Source organism: Ascaphus truei, chromosome 5, assembly GCF_040206685.1.
Source record: "Ascaphus truei isolate aAscTru1 chromosome 5, aAscTru1.hap1, whole genome shotgun sequence".
Classification (NCBI taxonomy): Eukaryota; Metazoa; Chordata; class Amphibia; order Anura; family Ascaphidae; genus Ascaphus; species Ascaphus truei.
In genome coordinates, this window is record NC_134487.1 from 134258283 (window position 1) to 134273008 (window position 14726).

At 36.9% G+C, this 14726-nt stretch overlaps 1 protein-coding gene across 2 annotated transcripts; it reads left to right on the forward strand.

Moving 5' to 3' along the window:
- The first annotated feature begins 2098 nt into the window (after window positions 1-2098).
- LOC142495415 (uncharacterized) lies at window positions 2099-14197 on the forward strand. 2 transcript variants are annotated; one of them, XM_075600899.1, is made up of 10 exons: window positions 2099-2210; window positions 2546-2625; window positions 2880-2945; window positions 3130-3177; window positions 5012-5062; window positions 5355-5420; window positions 6352-6399; window positions 8927-8977; window positions 10633-11735; window positions 14013-14197. In XM_075600899.1, the coding sequence occupies exons 1-9, from the start codon at window positions 2162-2164 to the stop codon at window positions 11728-11730; spliced, it is 1557 nt and encodes a 518-aa protein (XP_075457014.1). In that variant the 5' UTR covers window positions 2099-2161; the 3' UTR covers window positions 11731-11735; window positions 14013-14197. The 2 variants fall into 2 exon arrangements, with proteins under 2 accessions (XP_075457014.1, XP_075457015.1); XM_075600900.1 differs by having other exon boundaries at window positions 8927-8959.
- Window positions 14198-14726: the final 529 nt, after the last annotated feature.

Here is a 14726-nt window from a genome sequence, read left to right on the forward strand (position 1 = left end):
GTTCTTACTTTTTTATGAAGTGGGAGTACAGTATATTTACTTTTCTCCAGTCATCGGGATCTTTACCTGTTTATGTGACTTGTTAAATAGTTCTGTTTGTGTTAGTTGCCAGCACACCCAAAAGATTTATTATATTCTTGTATGTGTAGCAGGGGCTCTCCCCCGGTCCCCCTCGTTTACCTCCACACAGCGTGTGAACGCGCTGCCAGTGAAGAGGTGACCGGATCGCCGGAGGCTACCGGCGACTCCCATGGTAGCGCCCTGCTATCTTGGATATGCTTGCGCATGCGCAGAACCAGTTGCGCATGCGCAATAGGTTTCCAAGTGTGGCAGCCATCTTGTTACACCCAGCACATGCACAGGAGGTCCTGAGCGGTGGCCATAACACACAAAGGCCCCACCGGGGGACTACAACACCCAGCAGCCACTGGGGCTGCCAGATCACATGACGCGAACCAGCCAATCAGGCTGCAGCAATCCCCTGCAGCCACGTAGATACATTTTGCTCATTGAGGACCATGCCAGTCAGAGCTGGGACAGCAGAAGGGTAGGGTGTGCGTGTTCAGGGTTTCAGTGACCCCTGCACTAGGCTAGACTACATTAGGCCCCATCTAGGCCTCGACTCACTTCAGCTTGTGGTTGCTGCATGGTCAAGCCCATAAGATAGGGACACTGCCCCTGTAGTACTATACTAGAGCATAGGGACTCAGCCAGTACACAGCTGCATCTTGGCACGTAGTGATCTGGGACCAGATCACCCACCTGCAAACACAGAGACATTCTCCATGGTGGTACCATCCATGCAGGACCCACCCAGCATGGAGGCGGAGGCTCCACATGATCATCATCGGATCATAGGACTCCTGTACAGTATCAGCGTTACCGGGTGTGGACCACCCGGCAGGTACTGCATCATACCAACAAGTGCATCATCTTACACACTTTATAGGGCAGCACTGTACCACACTCTTGAGAGGGATTATTTAATTGGGGACACCAGGGTGGTTGGGTGCTCAAGGACCCTCAGGTGGTGGGGATTGTATCACCAGTGTATGGACACCAGGTGGGTGGTTTCTGAAAGGTACGGTCGTGCGTGACCATGGTGGTTGTGTATATTTTATATCGTAGTCTGTGCTGTAAAACTGTAATACTTAACCAAGTGTGTTTTGTTGCATGGGGTTCATGTAACAGGGTCATTCCACATAATAGAATCCTGTACAGGTGGAGGCGCTACCGATCATCGACTCAGGTACACCCCAGGCTCCCAGCAGCGGAAGTACAGGCCTCCTGTTAGCCACAGGTATTGCACACACACACCACCGTAGCCACACATCTTCCAGGGGATGCGGGAAAGTGTGCTACATATGTATCCGGTATGGCCCCACTGAGTTGTCCACTGTCAGTTTTTAAATTTTCATTAGTTCTTACTCTTCTATAAATAAACTTGTGTCCACCTACTTTTCAGAGACATAAAAATGCCTGTTTAAAATACCAGTACTGTTAACCTAGAAAAAAAACAGACAAATAAATTAAGCACTGAAGATAGAGAACTGTTCTCTAAAGTATACAGTGAGAAAATATTTCTTACCTGAAAGGATGTTGAAGCAGAGATTTTGCAGAATAATACATTAAAGTGCAGATGTTGCAGATATTATTGCACCAGTTAACGTGATGTGTTGCATTAACACCAGCTCATTAATTAACAGTAGCCCTATTAAAACCAATGATTACAGAGTTAACACATTTTATTTACCAGATTATGTTGTGCATTATTTCATGTTAGCCGGGGTAATAAATTCTGCTAGATCTGTATTTAAGCTATAGTACTGTATGTCAATAATCTTCTTCCATATGATCTCTAAGGTAATTTTGTATTTGTTCTACCACAGGGAAACAGGAAACATCAAAGTGGCGCCATTTGTGCTCATCCATATAACATACCATGACAAATAGGGATCAACATTATCAATTTTAAAAATCCTTTATCTTGGCCAATCATCTAATATTTCAAAGTTAATTTCATGGTTTTTTTCAGCTGATGATGCAGGTCATTGAGCTCAATTTTATATAAATTGAGTGCTGCTTGAAAGTTTCTATACAGACAGTTTTCTTGAATTAGGTGTTCAAACTGAGGAAGACTCAATACCCAAGTATTGCAACAATGAAGATTACCATTTCTTTTCTGCTTGTAGCTATCAGCTGCTGCTTCAGTGAGTAACACACACACACACACACACACACACACAGAAACACACACATATATATATATATATAAATATCATAACTAGTTTTTTCTATACCTTACAACGACAAGTTGCCTATTGTAGGTTACCTATTGTAAACCGTAAGCGTATATAATGTAATGGTCAAGCTTCTCTCTAATAATCCATTCTTTTATCACTTAGAAATAGTAGTGTATTTACTAACATAAGAACATTATTGGGATTTTTTCAAGTGAGACATTGGGGACCTAGTATACTGATAAAACAAAAAGTCAAAATGACCACCTTTTCTGTAACATCTGTTTTATGTATTTATCTTTTAGCTCCTGTCATATCTAATAGTATTGGGAGATTTGGTCAAAGCCCTCAACTGTATCCCAATTCTTGTCTACAGATGACATTGGTAAGTATTAGTTATCATCGTGATAGTTATTGAAGTGATATGCTCAAAGTAGCATTTTAGTGCAAAGTCTTTGCTATTTTTGCTATGTTTGTGCTATCTTGTTAACTACTGTAAATGTGTATGTTTTTTACTGCGTTACAGCCTATAATAGGAGAGGTAACATGTGCTGCACCTGTAACATGTGACTCGATGTCTGGAATAGATTATTTTGGAATTTGCAGAATTATACTAAGAACCCCTTTGCTTTTTTGTAGACTAGAAATCTGCCAGCAACTGTTAGTCTCCTGGCAGATGTCCTGTGTGCATTTGACAGATGCAAGGTATGTTGAATATTTCCTATTCTCTGTAGACTATCTCATTGTTTGATTGTAAATTTGGGATTATCTACTGCAGTTATACTGTAAATCTCACATATTTAAAAAGAGCTTCCAAAGTTTGCTCATGTGCTTACACCTTTGCTTATTGTACAGTACTTATTGAACTATATATTAATTGATTTTGTAGGATATACAAAACAAAAGTGAACTCATCAAAGCAATCCAAAATCTTGTGGTAAGTGTTTCCATTTAGCATTTGTAGTGAATTATAGGGATTGTGCAATCAGCATTAAAATATATGACATTTTATTTTAAAAATATTTGCAAAAAGAAAATGACTGTTTTATGAACAATTGTCCAGAGGATATACATAGATACATTAATACTTAGTTTATATAGAATTGTATTGGATGTTGATTGAATCTACCCAGGTTATTTATCCTAACTCTTTAAAAACTCGAAAACAAATATACCAAGTGGTTTTAAGACTCATTGAAACCTAAAGCAGCAGTCTGTGCTGATCGCCAATTTTTTTGCATTTTATTATTTTACTTTAAGAGATTTCTTCTTTCCCTTCCCACGTCTGTTTTTCTTTTTTAAACATAATGCTTCTTTTAGGAGATGTATTTTAAGTGTTTGAAATATTGGGTGTCCGGGAGGTTAAAATGAAGTGATTCCTAGAGCCCAGTGCAATCAAGCGGCTACCATAGCAATGTCAAAAGCTGTACAGTAGCTTAAGAAAACTATGTTTTAACAGTAGAAAAACATATTTTTACAAGAAAGCAGTGCATGCTCTGCAGTGTGGGGACAAGTTACTAACATTAAATGAGGGAGGGATTACTGGTTTAATGCCCATTCAAGTGTAATGGCCTTGAGGTGCAATACAGCATAGCACTACTTAGTAAATTTAGACCTCAGTCAGCTCAAATATAGAATACAAGTTGACCGTAAAGAACCTATAGTACATTATTTGTAATGTCCCATATTACATACTGTATGCCCACCTACTTTATTCCTATGCAAGGTGTTACACATATAACATGTTTTTCCTCCTTGTTTAAAATTAATGCATGAAAATGCAGCTTTGATTGATTCAAAACTGCTAATACAGTATGAACTTCAATGTGACTATGGTTCTTATTCAAGATGCTGAACACCTGCATATTCACTCCCGTTTACAGTATGTGAATAAAGTTCAACTCTTTACAAGCATTCAGAAGTGGCTTTGCAGCATACATTATATTCAATAGTTGTACTGTATGTCAGTGAAAGACTACAAAGCCTTTTATACAGTATTTGATGAGGCCTCAAATACAGTATATCAGTATGATAAGCAACAATAATATTTAAATGGCAGATACAGCTTAGTAACGAGCAATTGTATTGAATTATGTGTGAATTAGCACTGAGAGAAGCCCTTTGGACAAATATCAGAAAACATATTTTTAACATTTTAATCCAGGGAACAATTTAGATATGTACATGTTTTAATGTATGCCCAGATCTACATGTTTTATAGGGAGAGGGAGTGGCTCAGTGAGTAAAGACACTGGCTGGCACTGATAGTATGAAGCAGGGAAGCCTGGTTCAATTCCCAGTGTTGACTCCTTGTGACCTTGGGCAAGTCACTTTATCTCCCTGTGCGTCAGGCACCAAAAACATACATTGTAAGCTCTACAGGGCAGGGACTTGTGCCTGCAAAACATCTCTGTAAAGCGCTACGTAAAACTAGTAGCGCTATACAAGAACATGCTATTATTATTATTACACTAAATTTCAACCGCCATAACCACAATATCTAACCGTGTCTGCAGTACTTCAAGAGAAGCATGATTGCTTTGTTTTACACAAAAATATGCTACAAAATCCCTCTTACTATGTTTTGATCCCTTAATAAAATAAATATACATTCTGAATTACAGACATCATGATATTTCATCGATGTTGCTGCAAACACAATTAAAGCAATAAATGAAGAATAAGTTCATGCCATATATACTTCTGTAATATATAATTTAGTTAAATACTGAAGGTTCCCAATAAACTGTCATCTTTATATTCTATTTCAGATTGTTACCGGCTGTCCACTAAAAAATCCACTGGGAACAGATACAACCATAGTAAAATACCTTTTTTTCTGTATTCTCTGCTTTGTATCTTATGTTTTTGAAACGTTCTATTTTAAGTTAAAATACTAGTCTGTGTCACATACAGTATACTTGTTCTTTATATGAAGCTTTTATTAATACAATTTGTATTACTCTTGATAGTAAATATTTTATGATAATAGGTTAAATACTACCAAATATGTCTAAATGTGGTTACTTCCATAAACACTGGGGAAAATTGCATTACACGTAATTGCATTGCTGAATCATTGCTTTGTGTTTACTTTTTTTATTGTTTTTTTAGGAAGATCTACTTATGGACGTGGATGGCACACTCCAAAATCTATTAAGGACAGTGATTTACTTGCTGGTAAAACCAATGTATTTCTCTTGTTATTAAAATATGCTATAATTCTTGTAATATGTAAAGGTGAAAAGCAGAAACTATAAACAAAAATGATGTTAACATTTAATTAGTGCAAAAAACTAGTGCAGCAGTTAGTTCACAAGCCACTCACTGGATACACACAATCAGTCTTCTGGCTACAATACTGGTGCAATAAGTGGTGTCAAATGCATACAGTATTCATGAAAGAAAAAATATCCAACTGAAAGCAATGTACAAATGCAGCGGCCGTTATTTGATCACTTCACGCGTTGTATACCTCGGAATACCCATATCATGGCGCGTGATTTCTTCCAACCTTCCCGCCTTAAGATGCGAGTGCAGAAAATGGCATTGTAGAGTTCTGTTTTTTAACACCTGAAATTGACACAGTAGCACAGTAGCACAGTACTGTACACATTACAATCCATTCATTTCTGCCATGGATACGATACAGAATCCATGAAATTCAAACAAAGCAACCGCGGTAAACAAGTGTGCCTGGGGCGATTGGCCGCGTGAATGCCGCGTGGAATACAGCAGAGCACACTAAAACGGCGCTGTGAAATGTTCGAATAACGGCCGCTGCATCTGTATGCTATTTTTTTTTCTTTGATTCATCTGGAGCTATTTTCTTTACCCCACTTTTGTAGCTGGAAGACGTTGCTACATAATCCCCACAAGCCTCTGAAAATATCTATTATGCGGAAAAATAGACTATGACAAAGACAAAGTCATATAATTTCAATATCATTAGTTTCTTTGAGTCATACTGTATGGTACTGATTATATCCCAGTACTGCACCACTTCTCTTTTGATGCATACAGTACGATCGCTTGATTGCAGTGCATGTATTTTGAAATGCATATGTATGTTTTTTGTTTTTTTTCCATGTTCATATTTTTTTTATTCCAGAAAGATCTAAATCTAGATTCAGTGACTACACCTACATGCGGATTACTGGTAAAAGCATTTACTTTCTAGATTTGTCTCTTTTGAAAGAGTTTCAATTACTTTTTAAAAATAGAAAATGTTTTCCTATTTTAAGAATCTGGGGGGAAAAAGTGACAGCAACTTTTATTGCACCATTCAGGAACATATCTGCAACATACCTTTTTGTACGTTTTGCAAAAAGTACACAATTAAACTTTCTATAATGAAATTTAAAAAAGTTATTTCCATATACTGTGAGCAGAAAATAGAGTAATATCCATATTTTGCATGCTGGAGATTACTCTATTTTCTGTCTATTATTGTAAGGGCTAAAGGCTTTTTCTCTGTGCACCAAATATTGCTATAGACTTAAGTAGTTCGCTATCCAAAGAGTGCTGTCCAGATACAGTAGCTAACAGCTTATGAAAAAAATATTATCACAACTTTTACCCAGCAACAGGCCATATTGGGTCCTGTACTGTTTACACTTTAAGGAAAATATTATTTTTTATACCTCACCAGTTTGGGCACAAAACCATTCTAAGACCCTGTTCCCCAACATATCTTAAAACATTTTCTCTCACCTTTATATTTGCTTGTGAATAGGATCCTGGCATAACCACATACCACTAAATTGCCATACAAGAGAAACTGGAAATAACTTAATGGACTACTTAATAATACAACTAGTGATATTTATATACTGTACGCAGAGTTTTAGTGTTAAAAATAAAACTTTAAATAACATCAGTGAATGTGAAAATATAATAATGCAATTATTTAATTCATATAGGGGAAAATAGATACATACAGTAGAGATAATTGTAAAATAACTAACAACTGTCCCTACACTTACAGTCCTATTGTTTGCTATCCCAGATTATTCTATTTTCACAAGTCCATGTTAAAATTCCCTCAGGCGTTCAGTATTAATGGAAAAATCAAACCAAAAACAGAGGTAGAAGAAACAAGACAGTGTTGTATTGTAAATTAAATAAAAGTATTTAAACTTAGAAAGTGAACTTACAAAAATCAATTTTGAAAGTGTCTTTCCAGGTATGTAGAATGATGTGGGATCTGTAATGTGCTCTATTGCTATTTTGAAGGAATAGATTATTCATTGGTGAACAATGACATTTCATACATGCTGTAGGAAACAAAACCCCAAAAATATATAGGGGCTGATGTGTCAGAGTTTCCCAGCAGCAAAAGTCTGACAAAACTGGAGCAACAAAAACAGCGCTTCATTTACTACGGGAAAAATCACCATTGTTCACATAGGATTTGTTTCTTTGATACATTTGGTGTGGATTTTTGCACCAGTTCTGCCCCACTTTTGCTTCTTGAAGACTTTAATACATCAGCCCCATAGTATACCTTTTAATGTATACAGACAAAGTAAATTTGCACTCACAATTCTATATAAATTTGATCATTTATAGTCCAATGTACAGTATTATAAGTCGAGGGGTCAACCGGAGGCTTGATTAACTTTGACATGGTCTAGGTTCACCTTTCACTGCTCCCACCACCCGATCGTCCCAGTCCTCCATTGGCGAGAGTACTACTGTACTTTTGCTGATGTCCGGTCTCCGCACCCCCGGTGGCCCTTGATTCTCACCTTACATACATGTTTCAGTTTCAGCGGAACAGCTTTATATTTAACTAAAATGTCACCAAAATATGCAGACGTAAAAACTTATCTTGGTGACAAAGATAAAAATTGACCACATAGTGTTGGAATGGCCAAGGTGGCCCACCTTAAATCTTTCTTTGAAATTAAGGTTAAAAAAGAACAAAGACCACTCCAAATTAGAAAAACATGTGCCGATATAAAATAACAACACATTGCTGTACAGATGTTGCAAGTCTTATTATTTTCAGCACCAGCGCATCCAGCTAAATAAAAAAGATACTTACATTGTCAGGTGAAATTATAACAGAATATTGTTCAGAACTTCATACTGTATATTGGGACTCCTAATGAAGGAGAACCACTGCCCCAAGTACTGTGCATGCATGATATATATATTCTATAGCTAAAACAAATGTTTGTTTGTACAAGGTCACTCGGTACTAAGTAAATCTAGACTTTTTTAATACTGTAATTGCTCTTGAGAATACAAATTACAGTAGCTACTCCAAATGGTTCCACAATACAGCTACCTATTTTAGAAAGAGATTTGCATGTTGAAGTTTCATGACCAGCTAAATAGATGAATGAAAACGTAGACTGCATATACAGTATAAATAGATTCAGATACCCAACAGATATGTATTCCTAAAAATAAATAAAAATAAGCTAACTTTTTTTTAATGGCTTTTGAAATGAGTTTTGCAAAATTGTATGTCAAATTTGAAAATAAAAACAAAAGACTGAAAGAGCTTACTTGCTTTGTAATGAGGCAAATGCCTGTAACACCCACCAAAGACGTTTTGAGACCATAGGGAGTGATTAAACCTTCATTATCTGTAATCCACTTTTTTGTTAACCAAACATTTTTAATTTTAATCTCTCCTTTTTCTCTTTCTCTCTCCCTTTTTTTTTTTTTTAAAGAAACCGCTGCTGTTAAAAGTATCTGGAATACTGGTAAACACAAACAGAAATGTCAATACAATGGTGGAATGTTTACTGTAGCATTTTCTATTTTTAGATTATATCTAATCCCATATTAACATTGTCATAATATGTTTGTGGTAAGCATGACAGAGGGGTCTTTAATATCACAGATCATTCAATTTAATATGAAATATTTTGCCCAGTTTCACCTAGATTACTAGCACTTTTCTTTAGTGTTTCCCCTATTAATTGTTTGCTAATTTCTTTCTCCGTTACTTGTTTTCATAATTTTACAGTTTCGCCTCAGCATATTTTTCAGATTCATTATTATAATTATTCAGATATTTCTTATTCAGACTATTAATAACCCCCTGTTTGTTTTTTGTGGATCATCTCAGCTTTCTTTTATCCCAATTTACCTTATGTATATAATACATTTAATTCACTCAGTAATGGAACAGAATACCTAGAATTTTTTTATTAGGTGTTTAACATTTAAGATATATTTACTGCCTTTTAAAATGTATGCTCTCATTCTAAAAAGGAATAAAATAAATTACAAATGTTATAGTTATGTGAAGTATATCTACAAATTTATAGTCATTTTGGGCTTAGCGCTAGTACAGTATAAGGTGTTTTCTGTAGAAATTCAAAATGGTGGTCAAATAGAAATGGCCCCATACAACTATTTTATATAAACATTTCTTTGAAATTAGAAATGTTCGATAATTTAAATTGAAAAAAATAAAGACTTTCTTTCTAAACTACTCCAGTTTACTGTAGTCCCACTTAAACATTCCAGCACATCCCTGGAAAATATTGATGTTTTACTAACTCACCTACCTCCAGTTTGGACATTGGCCCAGATACATCAAGCAGTGGTGAGGAAAACGATTTGATGTACAGTATCTGGGCCATTATCTTGCCCTATAACTTACCTTTCTACAGTCCCATTGACAGTGCTTGTTTTTTTTCCCAGGAAATGGACCCGGCTGCTTTGACCTGTATAGAAGCTTTATGTTTTCTCTTTCAATTCTCTATCTTCAAACCCCTCTTTTTTCTACCATCAAGCCTTAGTCAATGGATACTATCATTATTATAGCTACCGTATCTCTCCCAGATAATCACCTAATCCGGTTAAATAAACAATACCTATGCAGAAGCCATTTATCTAATAGGTTAAACTGCAGTAATACCCTTAGAATAGCCAATAAACACACAGTTATTTTGAGATACTATCCCCAATCCTGATTTGTGTCCCCTTTTGTCTAAAAGTTGTATAAGTAAACTAATATGATTTGATAACAAATGTGTACAAATGATCTGATCGTTAAATATTTCATATAACACTTAGTACATCTATGGGGCTAGATAGCAAATTCTGGGGAATAATTGGAGCAACAAATCTGCATCAGTAGAAAAATACACAACAGGAGGGTATAACAGTCTTCCCCAACATCAGAAGTAGAGCACTACTTTCAGGAAAACTTGCAAAAGGGTCTCCAACTGTTTAACATAAAATAATCTGCCCCATATCTATCGAAGCAAAAAAAGCACATGACATCCTATATAACATTTTCCTTTAGAAATCTGGTGCAATGTTTTTGCTTTATACTCTGGTACATAACCCTCTTACTTTGGCAGGACTTAATCATCAAGTGACTGCGTAATGCTGATTCAGTTTCTGTTTTTTTCTAATGTAGAATTATATCACTGGTCTTCCAGAACTTGATGGATTAACACAGACAATTGGAGGGACAACTGGAGTTTTAAGAGGAAGTAAAGGACCCCACAGTCGACTGACAAGGGAGACTCTGGGTCTTTTAGGGGAACGAGGAGGGATTGGAGGACTGGCAGGGCTTGGAGGACTGACCGGAGTGCTCAGTGGACTGATAGAAGGACTTGGAGGACTGCTAGGGCTCGGAGGGCTGACAACAGGGCTCGGTGGACTGACTGGAGGGCTAGGTGGACTGACTGGAGGGCTAGGTGGACTGAATGGAAGGTCCAGTGGACTGACTGGAGGGCTTGGTGGACTGACTGGAGTTCTTGGAGGATTGACAGAAGGACTGAGTGGAGCGATCGGAGGACTGACTGGAGGGCTTGGAGGATTGACTGGAGGGCTTGGAGGATTGACTGGAGGTCTCGGAGGATTGACTGGAGGTCTCGGAGGATTGACTGGAGGTCTCGGAGGACTGACTGGAGGGCTCGGTGGACTGACTGGAGGGCTCGGAGGACTGACTGGAGGGCTCGGAGGACTGACTGGAGGGCTCGGAGGACTGACTGGAGGGCTCGGAGGATTGACTGGAGGGCTCGGAGGACTGACTGGAGGGCTCGGTGGACTGACTGGAGGGCTCGGTGGACTGACTGGAGGGCTCGGAGGATTGACTGGAGGGCTCGGAGGACTGACTGGAGGGCTCAGAGGACTCACTGGAGGGCTAGGTGGACTGACTGGAGGGTCCAGTGGACTGACTGGAGGGCTCGGTGGTCTGACTGGAATTCTTGGAGGATTGACAGAAGGACTGAATGGAGCGATTGGAGGACTGACTGGAGGGCTTGGAGGACTGTCTGGAGGGCTCGGAGGACTGACTGGGGGGCTCGGAGGACTGACTGGAGGGCTCGGAGGATTGACTGGAGGGCTCGGAGGACTAACTGGAGGGCTCGGAGGACTGACTGGACTTCTCGGAGGACTGACAGGGGGAAATAAAGGAGGGTTATTGAATATTTTTGGTGGTACTGACGGACCTCTTGGTGCCAACACTGGCCGCAGTCCTAGCAAACTACTGGGAATACTTGGCATATAGCAAAGGTAAAATCTGTGTTTTTTTTTATATTTTAGTGCTATACATGTTATTTTTTGTCATGTCAAATACAAAATATATAAAATGACATATACATTCATAAGTTACCTTATCTAATCCTGTAAATAAATATACAATTTAACTAAACATTCTCCTGCACAGAAACATGGTATTATTTACATTATGTACGCATTTGATGGCTGTTGATAACTTTTGCAATAGACTCACTGTGATAGTCTAAAACAGTCACTAATAGGTAGTTATTCAACACACATACTGTAAGCTTGGATCAACAGGTTTAGAGAAGCATTATTATGTTATTGATGTCATTCTGTTTCGACAGCACTATTTTAAAGCATGTTTACCATTCAAGCCATGTACAAGATCATTCTGAAATATGAGACTTGTTGGAAATTGAGGCTGAAACAAAATTCAGAAAAATGTCAGTGGTGGGTTATAGAACACAATAGTTGGAAAGCTAGTTTATTCCACTATGTTCTTTTTTGCACTGCAGTGAGGGATATTGCAACCATCTTACATTTTGCTGAATGTTGTGGATTACAATGTTATGTACCTTACACACCATTCTTCAGCATGGGATGCATTCTAGTGGGCTTACTGTAGTTAAAGCAACAAAAATTCTGAGCCTGAAATAGCTAAAGAACAGTTAGCATACATGCTTGTTTACTTATCTCCAGTATAGAGCGACCAAAAGGGGGGGGGGGGGCGGGCAGGAAAAATAAGAAAATAATATATTGTACATAAGTTCAGAGACGTACTGTATAGAGTGTTTAATCAAATTCAGTAGTATTTACATTTATTACGACTAATTGGCTCTTCTCAAACCTCTTAATTGATTTATAGTAGGTCCCAATAGCCATAAAGCAGAGGGGAAAAGAAGTACGGCAGAAATATAGTGTAGTATTTAAAGTATGTGATAGCCAAAACCTAATGAACGGTATGTTTCATTAGAAAGTTATGTTTTTTCAATAATTTGGTAAACTTTTTAAACCAAAACCAAACAAATCAGGTTTTGGTAAAACCAGACCCAAAACACAAAAATGATTTCGCACCAAAAAAACAAAACATGAGTGAAAGTGCCCACTCTTCGTATTAATTATACAAATTATAAAAGTTAAAAACCCATTATACAGTACTTCTAAGCATTTTATATATTCACACCAAAAAAAGTATGCTCAGCCAAGCCTGTATAGTATAGTACTTTCCCTATGTCTGGGAACACCCACAATTCTCTAAGGTCTATTTACTGTGGGTTTAACTGAACAAACTTTGTTGAGTATTTACTGTATGAAATCTGTGTGAGTGCAAATGTTTTTCAACTTTGGTTATTTGTACCATTAATACTCCTGTACACTATATTTTTACTTTTCTTCTGTTCCCTATGTGTAAAGGCTAATTCCATCTGAATTGATTAAGAATATTGAGAAGAACCTATTATTCTCAATCACATACTGAATGAGTGCAACTGAATTTGATTAAGCACACTATACTGTACATGTCTTTGAACCTACAGTATATTACAGTACAATAGTATATATATTTGTTTTTATTTTCCTAATGTCTTGTATTATTCCCCATATGGCTGGCAGTAACACTTAGTGAAAAAGCTAAGGGAATGTGAACTGTAACTGTGGCCCACCTTGGATTAACTCTTACATTATTACACAATAGCACTATTTCACACCACACAGTATTGTTACTAATGCATAGCTTTAATAGTATTAATAGATGTATATTTGTATGCATACAGTATAGAGCCAAAAATGTATGCACCACAATGCAAAAGAGGTAATTAAATTCACGGAGTTAGAAACAATAAATGCAACAAAATAAAGTACCGTAAAGCAATAGGAAATTGCTGTCCTGGAGAGCTGACAATCATCACATTGTTATTACAGTATGTGATGTAGAATTTATTGGGATTAAATAAAGGTGAGCAGGAATATAGGTCTGAGATTCATATTTCTGCATTTTTAACCTTTAATCATGATCATAGGAAAACAACCCCAGAATGTTTTTTTTTAATTATACAAAAATTATATATTAATTCAATTTTTAATCATTGAAAATATTGCTTTCTTAGTCAGTTTTACAGATTGAAGCAAATAAATAAATAACGTACAAAAGAATTCCCCCAATACTGTACCAGTAGACTAACAGTAGCAGTCAATAATGACATCAGTCAATTGCAGAGATGATGATAGTAGATATACTCATAGTCTTGATGTTCAATTTACTAATTTTATGTTCTTTTTTTTTTCCAGAAAAAAATGAAATAATTTCCCCAGTGTAATAGAGAATGAAGAAACGGATTTCAAAATTTACAGTTTAGTTACTTGTTCTGTCTATTTTATTAAACAAGTCTTGTTTCACTTCTGTATGCACTGAAGTTCATAAAATGATTTTGAAAGCTTTGGATCACAAATATAATAAATTAAGTGCATGATAATATTTGTATTGATTGTTTTATTTATAATTGATTATGTTGTACCATTCCATTGGGGTACATAGCACAGGAAGAAAACAATTTAATTTTGTGGTGAGTAAACCTGATCCGAATTCCTTTGTGATCTCGGACAAGTCACTTTATTTCCCAGTGCCTCCAGCACCAAAATATAATGTAAGATATGTAGGATACATACTAGAGATGTGCAATGCTTTTGCCCGAGTACACGAACAATGCAAAATTAAGCAGGAGACTGCTACAGTACCCTCAGACTTATTTAAATCCCAAACCACTGCTCCATTATATAAGAATGATGCTGGGGTGGAGTTAAAGGCAGAGTTTCAATGTTATTGGGGGCATGAATATGCAAATAAATTGGAAATACAAAATGCGAAGCATGTACTACTTCTGTATGCCAGAAATGCATCAACTGGTTTGTCAAGTTTTTCTTAGTGTAAAAGACAAATGCAAGTAGACACAAACAATTCTTAATGCATTTACACTGCATGTTTAGTTATGACCCTGGTGCCCA